At 37.7% G+C, this 15,452-nt stretch overlaps 1 protein-coding gene across 1 annotated transcript in view; it reads left to right on the forward strand.

Annotated features, from left to right (window-relative positions):
* Window positions 1-15,452, forward strand: part of SMOC2 (SPARC related modular calcium binding 2) — a 145,324-nt gene that overhangs the window by 72,272 nt on the left and 57,600 nt on the right. The window contains exons 6-7 of the mRNA XM_074168022.1: window positions 1,214-1,297; window positions 2,089-2,163. Coding sequence (XP_074024123.1) covers window positions 1,214-1,297; window positions 2,089-2,163 — 159 coding nt within the window. The remainder of the gene's footprint in view (window positions 1-1,213; window positions 1,298-2,088; window positions 2,164-15,452) is intronic.

Raw genomic sequence — 15,452 nt, forward strand, 5'->3', positions numbered from 1 at the left:
TGTATTTGCTGTAAACTAGGCTGTGGCCTCCAGAGGGAAAGGTCAGAGTGCTTCCAAATCCTCGGCATGATTTGCATAAAGACAATACAGATTTACAAAAAAACCCCACCCTGTGATGGTGGCAACAAAGAGAACAGGAGGCTGTTCTGAGCTGCAGTGGCAAGAAGAAATGGAGACAGGTAGTATGTTAGCCTTAGAGCTGCTGCTCACTGTTACCCTGGTAGAGCTACATGCGAGAGGAATCTTCAGTTACCTTTGGTTCTGGCTTTTATGAAAATGCCAGGAAAACAGTATGGAAACTATGTTGGTCTGAGATCCAATTGTGAAACGGCAATAAATGCTAATAAACCCCTTGTATGGAAGATGCTGTTTACTGTGGAATATCTTGGTCTTGGAGTTAGCTCCGTGCTACAGGAAACAGCAATGATTGGAAAATATGTACTAGTAGGGCCTACTAAGTCATATTTACCCAATACCTGGAATAATTTTAACTAATGAAAATGTAGTAAGGTAACAATAGGCCTTTGGGTACCATTGTTTCTCCCAGAATGATAACAAATTTTCATATTGAATTTTTCTTTTCCAGCACTACTTCCACTGTGTTTCACCGAACCTAAAATTACCCCCATCCTTTTATCATTTCTCTAAATTTTCCTCCCTTTTTTCTTGCAGTAGTGTTTGGTAGTGGATGGATGGAGATGGCTGACTGGAGGATAAGAATTACGCAAACAATATTCTGGTTCTTTAATCTGTGAATCTTGCTTATAAAATCAGCTTGACTGTTAAATAGATCCTGCTGTGCCAAAAGAAACTTTCCTTTCTTTTAAGGAGTCAACAGGTCTGCAGCCACTCATTCGCCCCAGACTGCTTTTGCTTTCACAGGTCTTACCCCTTCAATACATATATCTAATTAATTCTTTAGAGAAGTTGACTTGGTCAGTTAAATCTATAGGTACCAATGTGCAGCATTAAAAATGAAGAATTACTCTCCAGGGAGGGACCTGATCACTTCGTGCCTGCAAAGACCCTGCAATCGTTACGTCAGCCATAACCTCAACAGCCATCCTTTCATGATCTGTAGTCTGCAGATATATGCTTTGTAGTACCTATAAATAATGTTTAAATTATTGTTTGTTTACCGGTCGGGGCTATGTGCAAATCATTAGTATCAATCACGTATGTACACTTATTTAGCTTACTCTCATAATTGTAGTCTCCTTGCAAATCTTTTCCATTCTGAATTCAGATGATGCCTCAGCTCCCGCGCTGGAGACTCAGCCTCAAGGTGATGAAGAAGGTGAGCATCAACAGGAATTTAACAGTGCGGTATTGAACTATGCAGTACAGACTGAATACCACAATGTCAAAAGCTACCTTAGAGTTAAGGCAACTACTGGAGCAGTTCTTGCAAGAAATTGCAAGAAATTGAAAGCATCTGTACCTTTTTTCAGATAAAGACAACAAATACAATAGAGAATTTACTTACAAGCAACGAATTCCTTGTGATAGTTTTGAGGTGACACTGTAGCTATGGAGTCCGACATTAGCAATTTTAATTGTCACTATTCAGGGCAGAGACAGGTTTTAAACATGAACCAGAGTGCAGATTAAAACTGTGTGGCCAAAGGGTAAATTCTGTCCTCAGCATATTGCCTACTAATATTAAGGTTGATGTTTTGTCAGGCTTATTTGCCTCTAGGGAAGTTCAGTGCTCTGTAAATGGAAAGCTGAAGACCTCCATACAATGATAGTCCTATATTGTGGCTGCCTTATGAATCATTGCAATTCTTACAGAATCTGATCTGAAGTTATTATATATTTTGGGTCCACACTGGGAGATGTTTATTCCATTTAAACATAATTTTAGTCTACAAATATTTACGTCAACCTTTTGTATTAACAGGATAAGGAAGGAACTATTCATGCCTTTGCATGAATAAGGATTTTAACTGCCTGAATAGAAACCAGTGTGCCCTTTTCTTTTTGAGATCCATTTATCTTTAAAACTAGTCACTTACTATTCAGCTGCTAGTAACTTTTTAAAAAAATGTAACATTTACAAACTTTATTCTGTTGGTTTTTTTCTAGATATAGCTTCTCGTTATCCTACGTTATGGACTGAGCAAGTTAAGAGTAGACAAAACAAAACCAATAAAAGCTCAGGTAAGAACTTGTTAAAAGTGAAGCCATTTAGATGAAATCCATTTTAATAACCATTATGCTTCCACTCTCATACAATAGCAACTTAATGATTTGCATGGTGATGATTTTGTAGGTTCATGAATCATACATTCCTTTTATATGGAAATATTTTTGGCCAGGCTTTACTAGGTGTAAATTGACGTTATTCCACTAAAGTCTCTGGCTCACACCTGTTTGTATCTGTGAGGAGATCTGACATTTTTTTGCATCCTCTTTAATTCTCTGCCTCACTGTTATCTACTCATACGTTCTTTTTTTTTTGCAAGAGGGTGCTTGGAAAATGATAGTGTGAGTTACACGTGTTCAGTAGTAAATCTTAGGAAGCAAACCTCAAAAGAAGCAAACTCCCATCAGAAACTTCATCTGCTATTTACAGACTGATCATCAGTTTAGTGTGAATTAATTATGTTGGCTTCTTTATAACGGTTGAATTTTGGCTTCACTTTTTTTTCACCACTCTTCAAAACTGAGCTTTGTAAACCTGGACTAGGAATGTCAGGTGAATGTCCTAAGACTGAAGCCTCTGTAATATCCAGATACATTCAGTGCTTTGGTGACTATAAATTTTGATGCCTTCCTCACTGTTCCTTCCTTTCAGTGGTATAAACTTTAGACAATCTTCTTGAGTTTCCTGGTTTCTTTTTCTCTGGAAAAATGTTTAAGTTAAAAGGAAACATCAATGATAGAGGCTATGACTCAGTAAATCACCCAAAAACACACTTCAGATCCAGTGGAAATTGAAGTTGTGCTTTACATTAAGTACTGTGCTTAAGTATTTTGCTGAATTGAGGTCCAAAAGGATTTAAAAAGACAAGTAATCGTCATAAGAAAGACAGACATATCCTTACTAAGAGGCTTACAAATTCCTTTATATAAACTATTTTTAACATCAAAGCAATAATTATTAATACTTTTTCCTCTCCTTGGTGCTCCAGTAGGCACTTAAGGAAAGGACCTTAAACAGAGCGTAGACAAGAGCACTTTCTGCGCTGAAGATTTATTCTGTCACTTGTTTAGTCAGTGTTAGTAAGAACAAAATTCCTTTGAGATTTCTGTCCTGTAAAACACATGTATAGGAATATGTGACTTTTAGGAGTGTTTATTTAATTTTTACAGTGCTAGAGACTAGATCTAATGCAAAACTTCTTGAGTTTGCAGTGCAGTGGAGCTGCTGCAAGCCAAAGCTTCAACACACACACACACACACAAAATCAGAACACCAAAGGAAAAATGGGTTTATTACTGGGAACGTAACTTCCTGCCCATCTAAAGACTTATTTACAAAGGAAGTAAAACCAGACGCCTAGTCTACCTGTATTAGGGTTGCTAGCTCATGGTGCATTAGCATCAAAAGCATGATTGGTTTGGATTTGCTAATAACAGGACTTGCTCACAGCTGTACTGTGTACAGGGGATCTCTGGAGGACTACCACACACTACAGTCTGTGGTGCCATACCGGACTAGTAGAAGTCAGCAGACACTATGTAGCCAGCTTTGCTTTAATTTCTAGGCATACCTGATGTGCCAGAAAAAAATCCATACTCTCTCTGCTCTAACTTCTCTTGTATATGTAATAAGACATAATCAATCAAGATGAATCTAGGTGATAAACACAGTGTCTTCACCAGTTGTGGTAGGCAGTATGTGTCTTTCAGATTCCAAAAAAATAATGTGTCAGTGACTACATATTTATAAGTTGTTTTGGTGGCTGAGACTCACTGATATTCAGTAAACAGATCTTTTAAGGTTTTGAAAAAACTAGGTTAGATTTTCCCCTGATTATCTCTCAGAGTGGTGCCAAGGCTTTTGGAAGCATCCATAGAGAATGAACTCTGGGCTACTACACGTATGGAATAGGAAGGACTTCATGACTGAATCCACTAGATTGTAAACTAACCACCTTTGGACACCCAGACTTCAATATAAGGGATAAATACAGATATCTTCTTTACTCAGTTTGCTTGGCAAACTCTGAAACCAAACTTATTGATAGTATGCTAATTTTTCCTTTGTTGTTCTGTAGCAACCCAAGTGCTTTCAAAGAAATTCTTCAGGTGCAAATAAGACTATGACCTAGCCCTGTCTGTGGAAAATAACTATAATTATATAGTTATAAAATTATAAAGCTAAAAATTTCAGGCAAACTCCAAATATCCTACTTAAATCTTCCTATTTTAGTCTGTATTGCTTTTATTTTTTCTAGTTTTGACCTGAATATGTGTCTTAATATGTCATCGTCAACAAGTTATGGTCATAAAGAAACTTGTCTTGACCTGAGAAATCAGCCCACATAGGAGAATGTTTTTATGAGTTATGGATCACAGATGAGTACATTAATACATGATACATTAAATTTATTGTACTCATCCTGAAGTCCTTTGCTTTTGCTACTCTGCAAACGATCTGCCAGTTACAATTAGCCAGTAAAGTCAGCATAAGCTTTTAGGTTTGGAAGATAGAAAATAATGGCTCAGGAAATTTTAGTTTATATTAGCTATCCAGTGCTTTCATTTGAATAAGTCAGCCTAAGTTAATTTAGCACAGAGTAATGGCATTTGGGAGACCTATAGATGCAGAGCATGAAATTGCTGTAGTTCATATCCATCTTCTATAATGACTTCTAGTGAGTATTCTTTTTGTTGGTCCAGAGAAATAGACCTTTGCTGCTCACTAAAGGCATTTGTAGCATGATATTTAACCTATTAACTTTTGATGACAAAATGTTACTGCTGGTAAAAACCACATCAACATCGGATCATGTAACAGTAGCTCTGTTTAGAGTCATCCATAATCTGGAATATATTTACATATGTGCTTTAGGTCTTTAGAGATTCTGGTGATAATGGAATTCAAATTAAAAGAGCCAGGGTTAAATAATGTATCATTGGTTAAGACGCAGTACAATTTCACATATTTACTATTCAATTCTATTCTTTTATTAATACATTTGTATTCTGTTTCCTTAAAGATTGACTAGTATGGCATTGTTAGCACTCATGATTTTTATGTCCATTGAGCAGTTGTGTAGTTTGTTTAATAAGCATTGTAAAGTGATTGAAAAATTGGTGTTTGTTTTCTTTCTTATCATCTGGTATGACTGGCAAAATAGAAGACAGGAAGAAATTGTCACATTTCTTTGTATTTTATGGAACTTGATTTTGATTCATGCGTTAAATTTTAAACACATGAAATGAGTGGGTAGAAATTTAGGGCCCCTGGCAGTCAATGGCAGAACTCCCAGACGGTGGTTGAACAACCATTCATACTCTGACTACATGCTACCAGTTCACATTTCATCTGGATCAGGCACAGACACATGATGTAGGTCTTGTGCCAGCTTCATATTTTCTGCCAGCTTTTTGCTTATAAACTTTAAGCAGGTGCTAGAGGACAAGCCATACATGATCCAGCATAAAATAGGGTTGGCCCAGAGAAAATGCCCTGTTCTGGCATGAAGCCTGCTGAGGCAGGGTCAGGCTGTCAAAATTTTTAACACATCTATGCAAAAAGTAGCGAATCATGTGTTTATGACATTTTTCATCCAGAACAAAGAATCCTAAATCAGAATTCATTGTTTCCTCAAACTATAGCTTTAGTGTCTTTAAGAGTGCCCAGATTTCAGCCACTGTACCTGGGTATTCTAGTAATGTAGAATCATCTTCAATTTCATTTTTGGCTTTGGCTGTGCACACATGAAAGGAACACCTAGCTTTTTGTTTAATTTTCTGACACAACAGACTAGTGTTTTATTGCTGCTATTGCAGTATAAACCATCAGTTTCAAGGCTTTAAAAATCTGTTACAAGATTTTATCAATTAGCCTCAGAGGGCTCATTCCAACAGGAGTTTCATTCTCAAAATGCCATCTGGGAGAACATGGAAGTGTACATACAGTAATATAGTATAGAGTGGCTGCAAATGCAAATGAAAGGAGTTAGTATAATGTCTACTGTGAATACATTCTTAGTAGATTAAAACAGGGAATTTAAAGTGATAATGTAACCAGCAATTATATGTCTGTATCTATACCAAATAGCTGATTGCATTTATCTGTCCATATAGTCTGAATCTGTTGGCCAAGTCTGCCAGTGAGACTGACTAGTGTGACAGAGTGACATTCTAAGATTTGAATGCAGTTTTTTATTGCCTTGTCATCTGACTGCTTTGAAGCATTTATACATATGAGTTTTTCCCACATGGAAACTATGTTGGTTGTCGGTGAGGTTTCTATTTTGTTAGGTTGCTTTGTTTTGTTTCTCAGAAGCAACTGTTCCAGTGGGATCCCTGTTCACTGATCATTCCCTGAAAGTCACCTTCTTACAAAGGATGAAGACAAACCTTGTTCCGTACTCCAATGCTCATGTTCATTCCAAACTGAACCTGGCTAATGTCCTCCTGCTATGCCTATCATGGCAAAACTCAGCCCTGAGGTTAAAAAAGCCTACATAAAAAACAAAAGTAGCATTTTCTTTCAAAGGAAATAAATGTAAGAGTTTGAGTGTCTGCCCAATCACATTAATTCTAATAGCCATTCCTCTCTAAGTACAGGAAAATGAGTAACTTACAGAAAAATGAGTAACAACTCAGTGACTTTGTATTTATTCTCATTAATTGTTGCATTTTCCAGATGTTGCTTTTAATATTGACTGAAGATAAATTATATGCAGTTGAAGATGTGTGAGATAGCTAGAAAAAAATTGCATGTTTCCAGCTACATACTTATTACAAATTAATTAGAAGCTTTCTAGAACTATTTTGAATTAGTCTTATTTACAATGTGAAGATTTGAGATATGAAAACAGAACAGAAGGAAATCAAAATGGATATCATAAACTGAGAGAAGAGCACAGAGAAGCGGAGGAAGAAGGTGTTTTAAAAGCTTGTTGCCTCCAGTTTTCAGCAGGGATTCTTAGCAAGTCGTGTGTTGGCCTGCAGAGCCCTGGCCAGCCTTCCATTCTCAAATTTGCTTGTATTCAGCATTAAAGGCGGGGCAGGTGAGGACTTTAGAGCAGAATATGCACGTACGTCCAAAGAGTCCCACTGACTCTGCATGCATTATGCCTGTATTGGATACTCAGAAATTCAGTTTAAATGAATATATAAAGTAGATTTGCATATGAAAATAGCCTGAGTAGGAGTGGTTCATTAATTGCAAACCACCAAATTACACAGGAAAACCAATGTTTTTTCGCCCCATTATTATCTCATTTCAGCCCTAAAGACAGTGTTTCCTTCCAATAATTGGTGAGGTATCAGCCACACCCAAAGATGGGATTTGCATTCCCAAACTTGTGTTGTAAATACAGCCGTTAGCTGGAGAAACCAAGACCATGGGAATTAGTTGCTGAAATACACACATCTCATGACTTCAGATGGCCTCGGCTATCTGAGATCTGCAAGAGCTAGGAGATAGAACAGCATACTGGAAATCTGTGATGTTCTGGCACGTAGGTTTGATAAAACAGAGTACCTGAAATGAATGGCATTGAATTGACCCCTAAGCATGTATGTCATCTACAGCTGAAGTCTGAATGTTTTGTGATGGCCACAGATCTGGCTTCTGGGCCTTGTAAAATTTGTGGGTGCTGGAAGGCATCAGCTAATAGAATATTTGTTGTTTGGCCCATTGTCTCAGCAAATTGTGCATGGATGATGAAGAGAAAAGCCTTGTGAGGAAGTTAAGAAAGAAAAACTGATACAGAGGAGGACAGGAAGCTTCCAGGCCAACAGTCGTGTGGCCTCCTCAGACTCTTTGGATTGGCTCTGGTTGCTAACTCACTAAATGTTCCCTTTAGAGTTCCTGAATAAACTCAATTATTAGGTATGAACTATAATTTGTGATTTATATTTTACTATAAAAACAGCATCATTAAAAAGCTGTTGGGGAGGTAGATGTGCGAGGCGCTGTCATGTCTTGTTATATCCCCTACTGTTTTATTTTTAATTGTTTTGAAGAGTAGGAGGTACTTCTCTTTTATTCTCTTCCATTTTTGGGGGGTTATTTTTCTGTCAAGAAACAGAATAGTTTCAGAGTAGTATTATTTTAGAATACTGATTTCAAGATACTCCTTGGCAGCTGAAAAACTGGTGGCTTTGGAACTACTGATTGTTCACACTATTAGGGCCAATCAGTAAATGGTTGACTTGGTTCCTAATGGAGAACTTTGTCTTACTTTTCAGTAGAAATTTTTAATGGTATCCTAGTCTTGATTTAGCCATTACACAAAGAGAGAACAGTACTTTTCACCCTCTTCACCTGTGAAGAAAATGACTTTTCATACTCTTTGGTCCTCTTGCCTTGCCTTGCCTTGCCAGTCCTAAATTGGTAAAGGAAAATTACAGTTTTCTTTCAGTTCTTTCAGCCTCTTCCAAGAAGATAAAACTTTCCAGACCTCCCCACAGGGCTTGTATATTATGATACATTCCTAATTTGCAGGCGGCTGGATCATGCTAATTATAGTACTGTGCTATCTTTAATAATCCTTTTCACAAGCATTGTCATTTATCTTCAATTTAATTTTACATATTAGTTCAAAACCTTTATAAAGATCAAGCACTGACATTTCCAGTTTTTTCCTCCCACTACAGGGGAAGATCATCCCATCCTAAACCATTATAAAAATAGTGTTCTGTTTTACATCCAGTTGATGTTCTTTATGCTCAGGATGTTCCAGGTTTTTATTGGACCCCCTCTGTGAGGGGGGAGGGAGAGGAAAAAAAAAAAGATCTGTTTTATGCAATGTTGATAATTTCTGTTTTACTGCATGTGTTAAAATTTGATGCCAAAAGATAGTAATCTTTCCTGACCATTTTTAATTATATCACGTTGCTTTCTGCAGCAAGTAAATGACACAACAGTCCTGCTTGAAATTCTTCTTTAGTTTTTAGACATGCACTCCCCCACTTACCCATAGCTTTCCACAGTTTACCAGACATCAGATTGCATAATCATAAAAGCATCAATAAGCCTCTTAATTCCTAAGAGGGATGTCAGGCTAACAGTCTATATTTTAATGACAGATGCAAAAAACCCCACGTAAATCATGTTAATGCACAGAAACATATTGGACTGGATCATATCTAAAGACATAATCTTTCTGGGAAACAGATAAATCTTCCAGTCAAGACAGTCTGGATCTGGATCTGGATATACTATGATTGCTGTGTGGTATATAGAAGATAGTTCTTCCAAATGTTGCAGGCAATTGGAAGTCCAGCAGGGTCGGCAGTAAGAGCTGCCAGGTCTTCCATCATCATCCCAATGACCTGACAGTTAGTAGAAAATGTCCATGTTCCATGCAGAGCTGCCTTCCCTTCCCTGCCCCCTCACAGCCAACAACCCTAAAAGCAGTGAACATAGACAGTAACCTTTTCATATCTTTGTCAGTACAGGAAAGGCAACATTTTTCTTGATTCTGATGCACTTTCTAGTGCAAGAGGCCCAGGTCAAGTGTGAGCATATAGATTAGCAAAAAATTTGTAAATTTGCAAACTGGCATCTAAACAATTGTCCTGTTTTTTTCTGAAATAATAAGAATCCACTACCACTCTTGAGGTCAAGACAATAAAAAAAAATGTATTACAAAATGAAAGAAATACCTGCAATGTCAGAGACCTCTGAGACTCATATTTTCAAAATTTCAGTAAATTGGTAGTTATGCTCTTGAAGAAGAAGAAACTCTGTTTGCAATATAGATGGTGAAGAAAATTATTCCATCACTCCAAGGATATCAACCAAACTATCTCCTACATTTTACAAGGTTCATCTGTGAGCTGATAAAAACTCTTGAAAATGCTAAGGTTAAGAAAACCAAAATCTAAAGTTTTGCTCTTAATTTTAATCAAAATCACCCAGTGAGCTGTTCTGGAAAGATTATTCTGGTTTTAGAAGACAGATTAGACTGTTCTGAGGAAAGCAATTTTCTCTTTTCCATGAGGTCAAATGACCAACTTGTCCACCTTTCCAATAATTGAATAAGAAGTGTTTTAAAAAAAGCCAAAAACAGTTATGACAAAATATTCCCCTGTTAATATCTTATGTGAACTGTGGAGTTCTATTGTTTGATCTCTCCCTGCTCTGCACAAAAAGCTCTGTCTGCTGTTAATGGAAATACAGGCCATGGAAGGACCAGTAGCCATGTAACATGAATTAGCCCTGGTGGCTGGAGTCAAACTTTTACCTCAGTTTCCTGACATGTACATTTCTGACAGTCTGTCTGAATTCTTTTCTAGATGGTCCCTGGTAGATCAGGTTATGGGCAGTCAGAGTGGTTTAAATTTGGAGGGATTTTTAATGGAATGATTGAGTCCACATATGGCTTCCAACTTTCTTATTTGCCAAACCATGTATCTCTCACCGAACTCCCTGAAAAGATTGACAGCTTGTGTTACAGTTCATGCATTGCTTAATTATGTTCCTATAAATTCTTGGCTTTTTCATTTAATTCTTGAAAAAAATTGCCATGTAATACAGGAACTTTTTGAGGCTTCATCAATAATGGTAGCATTTTCCATTTGGTACAAAAGCAAGAGAAGTTAAACTCCTACAGGGACTTATGTGGGAGGAGTGGAATTCACTCCAAAACCTGTGCCTTGGCCACGTGTCTGCAATGCAGCTATTGCATCAGTCCAAGCCTTTACTGCAGTGTCTGCTTTTATGGACTGTTAAGGTCCCAAGTTAATGCTGTCATCCATGGATCCTTTCCCCTAGCCTGCTCTTAATGCAATACACTAGCTTGTCTGTTTAGGACCAGTGTAGAGTCTCCTTTCCATGAAGAGCCACACCAAGGGTCATAATTGGCACAAGGGAACTTGTTCTCGTCAAATTACATAGCTAAAGTACTTAAAACCACTTGAGATCTTTTCATCTGCAAGATGCTGTATATACCCCAAGTACTGTATTATTACTGGCTTGCTTTCTTCTTCACTCCACCCTGTCCATCATGCTCCATCCTCTCTCATAACAGACTGTTCCAGATAAAAGCTAGACACTATGTTTTCCTGTACTCTACACTGCCTAGAAATAACATTAACTATTGTTGTCATAATGCACTAGATTTCTGTGTTACTGGAGAAGAAGCAGTGTTTGAAGAGACAGACCACTGTTTTTCATTAAGCTATTTTTAATACCTGTTTTGGTTTAAGAACAGCAGGCCAAGTATCTGCATTCAACCACAAATAAAACTATGTTTAAATGAGATTAAGGATGTAAATTAAATTTCAGATCTTAAATTCTCTTGGTGCATTACAAAACACAAGAGAAAAGAGAAGGCAAAGCTTAATATTCCAAATTGGTCGAAAACACAGGCTTCTAGGGAAAAAATTGACTTCTTAAGGAACTTTTTTGAAAAGATATGCATTTTCAGCTAAAAAAAATTATTTTCAAGATGAAAATTGAAACAAACAAACAAAAACCCTTCAAAAAGCTGAATAGTTTTAGCTCAAAACTCAGAATCTTGACTGGTCATTTTAATGCCTTGTGGGAGCTGTAATTTTGAAACTTCATTAGTTCTTCCTTTTTCAGTTGCCAGGGTCCTCAGGCTGACTATACATGCAGGATATGATGGTCTCCCCTTTTTTAAAAACTCAGAGAGACCTCAGAAAACTTGTAGGGATCTTGGATTTTGTTGTTCTCTGGGAAGTCGAACACAAAGAAACAACTTGTTGTGGGCTTTTGTTTTTGTTTTGTTCTCATTAAAAATCACATTTTTTAATGAAAAACAAACACTTTGAATGAAAAACATCTTTTCATTTAAAGACCTGGTTTTCCACCAAAGACCGTCACAATAAAATTTTTCAACAAAGCCTATTACAGTCATAACAAGCTATGAAAAAACTTATATTATCACAACTTAAACAGTGGGTTACCTTGCTCTATTATTTTCCAGTGAGATCTTGATGGTCTCTAAACTTACTACTTTTATTATCCTTCAGTGACTAAAGACAACTTAGCAAAATGAAAGGGCTTTTATTGTCCTCTATTTGGGTGACTGCTTAGATGCCGTTTTTGTTGGATGAGAATGCATTATAAACACATAAATTGCTCAAATGTGGATGACCTGTAATGCCCTTGAATTGTTTTCCAGTGCACCCAGTTATATCAGAGCAACAGACTGGCTGGTGTTTGGTCTGGGAACAGGAGAATATAAAGTCAAATTGACGCCTCTTGTACCCCCAAAAGCTGAGATACAGTTTTGTCAAGGAAGTAGAAAATCGTCGAGGATTGTAAGATCTATTCAGGTTCAAACTGTAGGAAGGGTTTAGTGTCTGCAGTGCTCCTGCTCAGTCCTTAGGCCAAATCTTAAGGTCTGTATTAAGGCAAACTCCCAGCAATGTAAGGGCTGACAAGGGCTGATACTGTCTGATCACACTTACTTGTCATTAAGTGATTTCATCCATAGACCTCATTACAAAGGAGACTTTTATCAGAGGCAGGCATGTGATTAGTTGCAGAGGTTCATGACCATCACACGCTGTCATGGTGCAGCTCACCCTTTTTTCACAATGGCACTGTGCACTTCTGGCTGATGAGGAGGTAGGGACCCTTTCTGTTGGTTTACTTACCTAGTTTGTTTGGGGAGCAGAAGTATAAGTAAATTCTGATTTTGGATGTTTCCTCTCTGACTTTCCCCAAACTACCATCATGTAGCTAAAGCTATAATCTCAATAGACCTTACTGCCTGAAAGTAATGAGAGAATCATTATTCTCATTGCTCTCAGGTTTGGCTGAGTAAATGCTACATCCTACCTAGCTTAAGGGACTTACAATTTTAGTGTTCTTGGAGTTTCTAATCAAATTTAAAAAGCAATTTAAGATTATTTTTAGGACATGAATTTTAGTTCCGTTGTGTTGATACAATAGAGAAACAGCTAAGCCAAATATTCCAGTATGTATGTCTGGTTTGAAAGGTCACTTCTCTCTCTTTCCTTACCAGCATCCCAAGTATGACACAGTGACTTCTAATGTAGTCACACATCCTATAGTTCATCCTTTAAACTAAACAGTTCAATATAATAATAGCAAATGATTGCAGGAGGAGATGGTTTAGTTTCAGCAGGCATGAAGACTCATTTCACTCAGAGCAGTGTAAACAGGAGTGACTCCACTGCAGTCAAAAGGGTAACACCACTGGGAATCTTATGAGGAAAGAATCAGGGCTGGAGGGTTTTTTTCATTTCTTTAAGTAGCTAGTGTGTAGTAAATCAGTCTGCTGGATCAGTGATAATAGGACAGTCCACCCCAATCCTGGTGCTATTGCATAGCTGGAATTCCTCTTGACCTTAATGGATGTGCTGTCGGCACGAGGGCTTAGCTACTCCACTTGTATTGCCAGCTGAAAGTGAACAAAGTATTTTTTCTTTATTACCTTTCTGTACAACTTCATTGTCTCCAGTGGAGGTGATGCTTTGCACATTGAAGTCTTGTTCAGAAGCACTGAATATTCATGAATACCTTTATGCATGTCTGAGAATATAATATAACTAACCCTGGTGCTAGCCTCAAGGATGTCATGATGCAGTTACCTTTTCAATGGACTTGTCAAAATGAGCCTGTGTGAGTTTTATATGGAGCATCTCCTGTCTACAGCAAGGCTAGAGGAAAAAATCCTTACTTTGGATCTTTTTTTTCCCCTGTACAATTGAATAAGAAAGTTTGTGGGTCAGAATACTATCTTTAAGCTTAATTCACCTTTTTTCATAACTGCTTTTATTGGAGCCTTATGCAATTTTATCGCAGTCTCTGTTATTTCTAGTATAGAGAATCATCCTCACTGTAGCACACACAATTCCTGTTGTGTTTCCAGTCCTTTCTTTGCAGTCTGCTTTCTCTTCTGTCAATGGCTGGTCTTCACTGCATATTTCTCCATTTTTGCCTAGGTATCATTCTGCAATCTCAAATGCTGCTGGTTTAGGCTTTTCTTGCAACACTGATTTCTCATCTCTCTATTCTTCCACTTCTCTTTTTGACTATTGCAGCCAAAGGCCAGATTGGACACCAAGGAATAAATGCTGTAGAATCATAGAATGATTAGAGTTGGAAGGGACCTTAAAGATCATCTAGTTCCAACCCCCCTGCCATGGGCAGGGATACCTCCCACTAGAGCAGATTGCTCAAAGCCCCATCCAGCCTGACCTTAAACACTTCCAGGGATGGGATCATGCTATGAATTTGCAGGCTGTATTCTGAAAATGCAGAGATTCCAAAACCAAGCTGAGAGTTCTTAGGAGCAACCAGTTGAAGGACACATAGTTTGATTTCTACATTGAGTAAGCATGGAAAGATGTCTTTACCTGTCTATATAGGAATTCAGAGACCATTTCAGGGATACCTTATCGAGTTGTGGTTTGCATACTGCAGAATCCTGAAGGTTACCAAACTTGCAGAGCAACTAGGTGTTTGATACTAAAGTTAGTGGACTATAAGATCAGCATTAATCCAGTGCTTTTGTAAGTAAGAATGTTTCCGTAGTCAAGTCTGTGAGTTTTTTGTGGAAGTTCGTTTGTATTTTTCAAATAAAACTCAATGCAAGTGTCGTAACATCAACACTGTTAGTCTGAATGACCAGTGCTATCATATTCTTGGCCTATATTCTGTGCCAATTTTACTTCCTCAGGATGTCATTGGGGAGACTTAAGCAGCCTACAAAGCATTGTATGAGACAGCATCTGACGTCAGCTAGTGCAGAGAGACAGCATTGCTTACATTGGTGGCAGTTGGCCAGGAACTCCAGGGCTCTAGCCCTGGCTCTGCTTCTGGGAGGGCTGCTGCAGACTGGACAGATCAATGCAAGCAGAAGCAAAAGTTTCAGCAGAGAGATGGCTGAGGTAGTGTCTAGTACAGGACTATTAAATACATTAAGGAGCTTTACCGACTTATATAGTATAGGAGGTGGAAGTGAATTAAAATATGTTGTACTGACCAGTTGAAATAGTTGCATTTCTCAAAATGAAAAGGCACAACCGAAACCCTTTCTCTCAGTTTCGATTTTGCATCTAGACTTCCTGTCTTTTGTTTTGTTTGTTGGTTTCTTTGTTTCAGTCATGTAAATCATGACATTGTATTTTCACCCATTTTCCTTGCAACTGATTGACAACTTGAAAGATTCCTCCTCTTCTTTCTGCAAACTGTACCTGCCATTGCATGATTGCAGTAAATATATATGTAGAACACAAGCAAAAAGAGAATGCCCATGACTGGTGCAAGGGAGAGCCTGTCTTCACCTCCATGTTATCTTTATTTAAATGAGCCT

Source organism: Numenius arquata, chromosome 2, assembly GCF_964106895.1.
Source record: "Numenius arquata chromosome 2, bNumArq3.hap1.1, whole genome shotgun sequence".
Taxonomy (NCBI): domain Eukaryota; kingdom Metazoa; phylum Chordata; class Aves; order Charadriiformes; family Scolopacidae; genus Numenius; species Numenius arquata.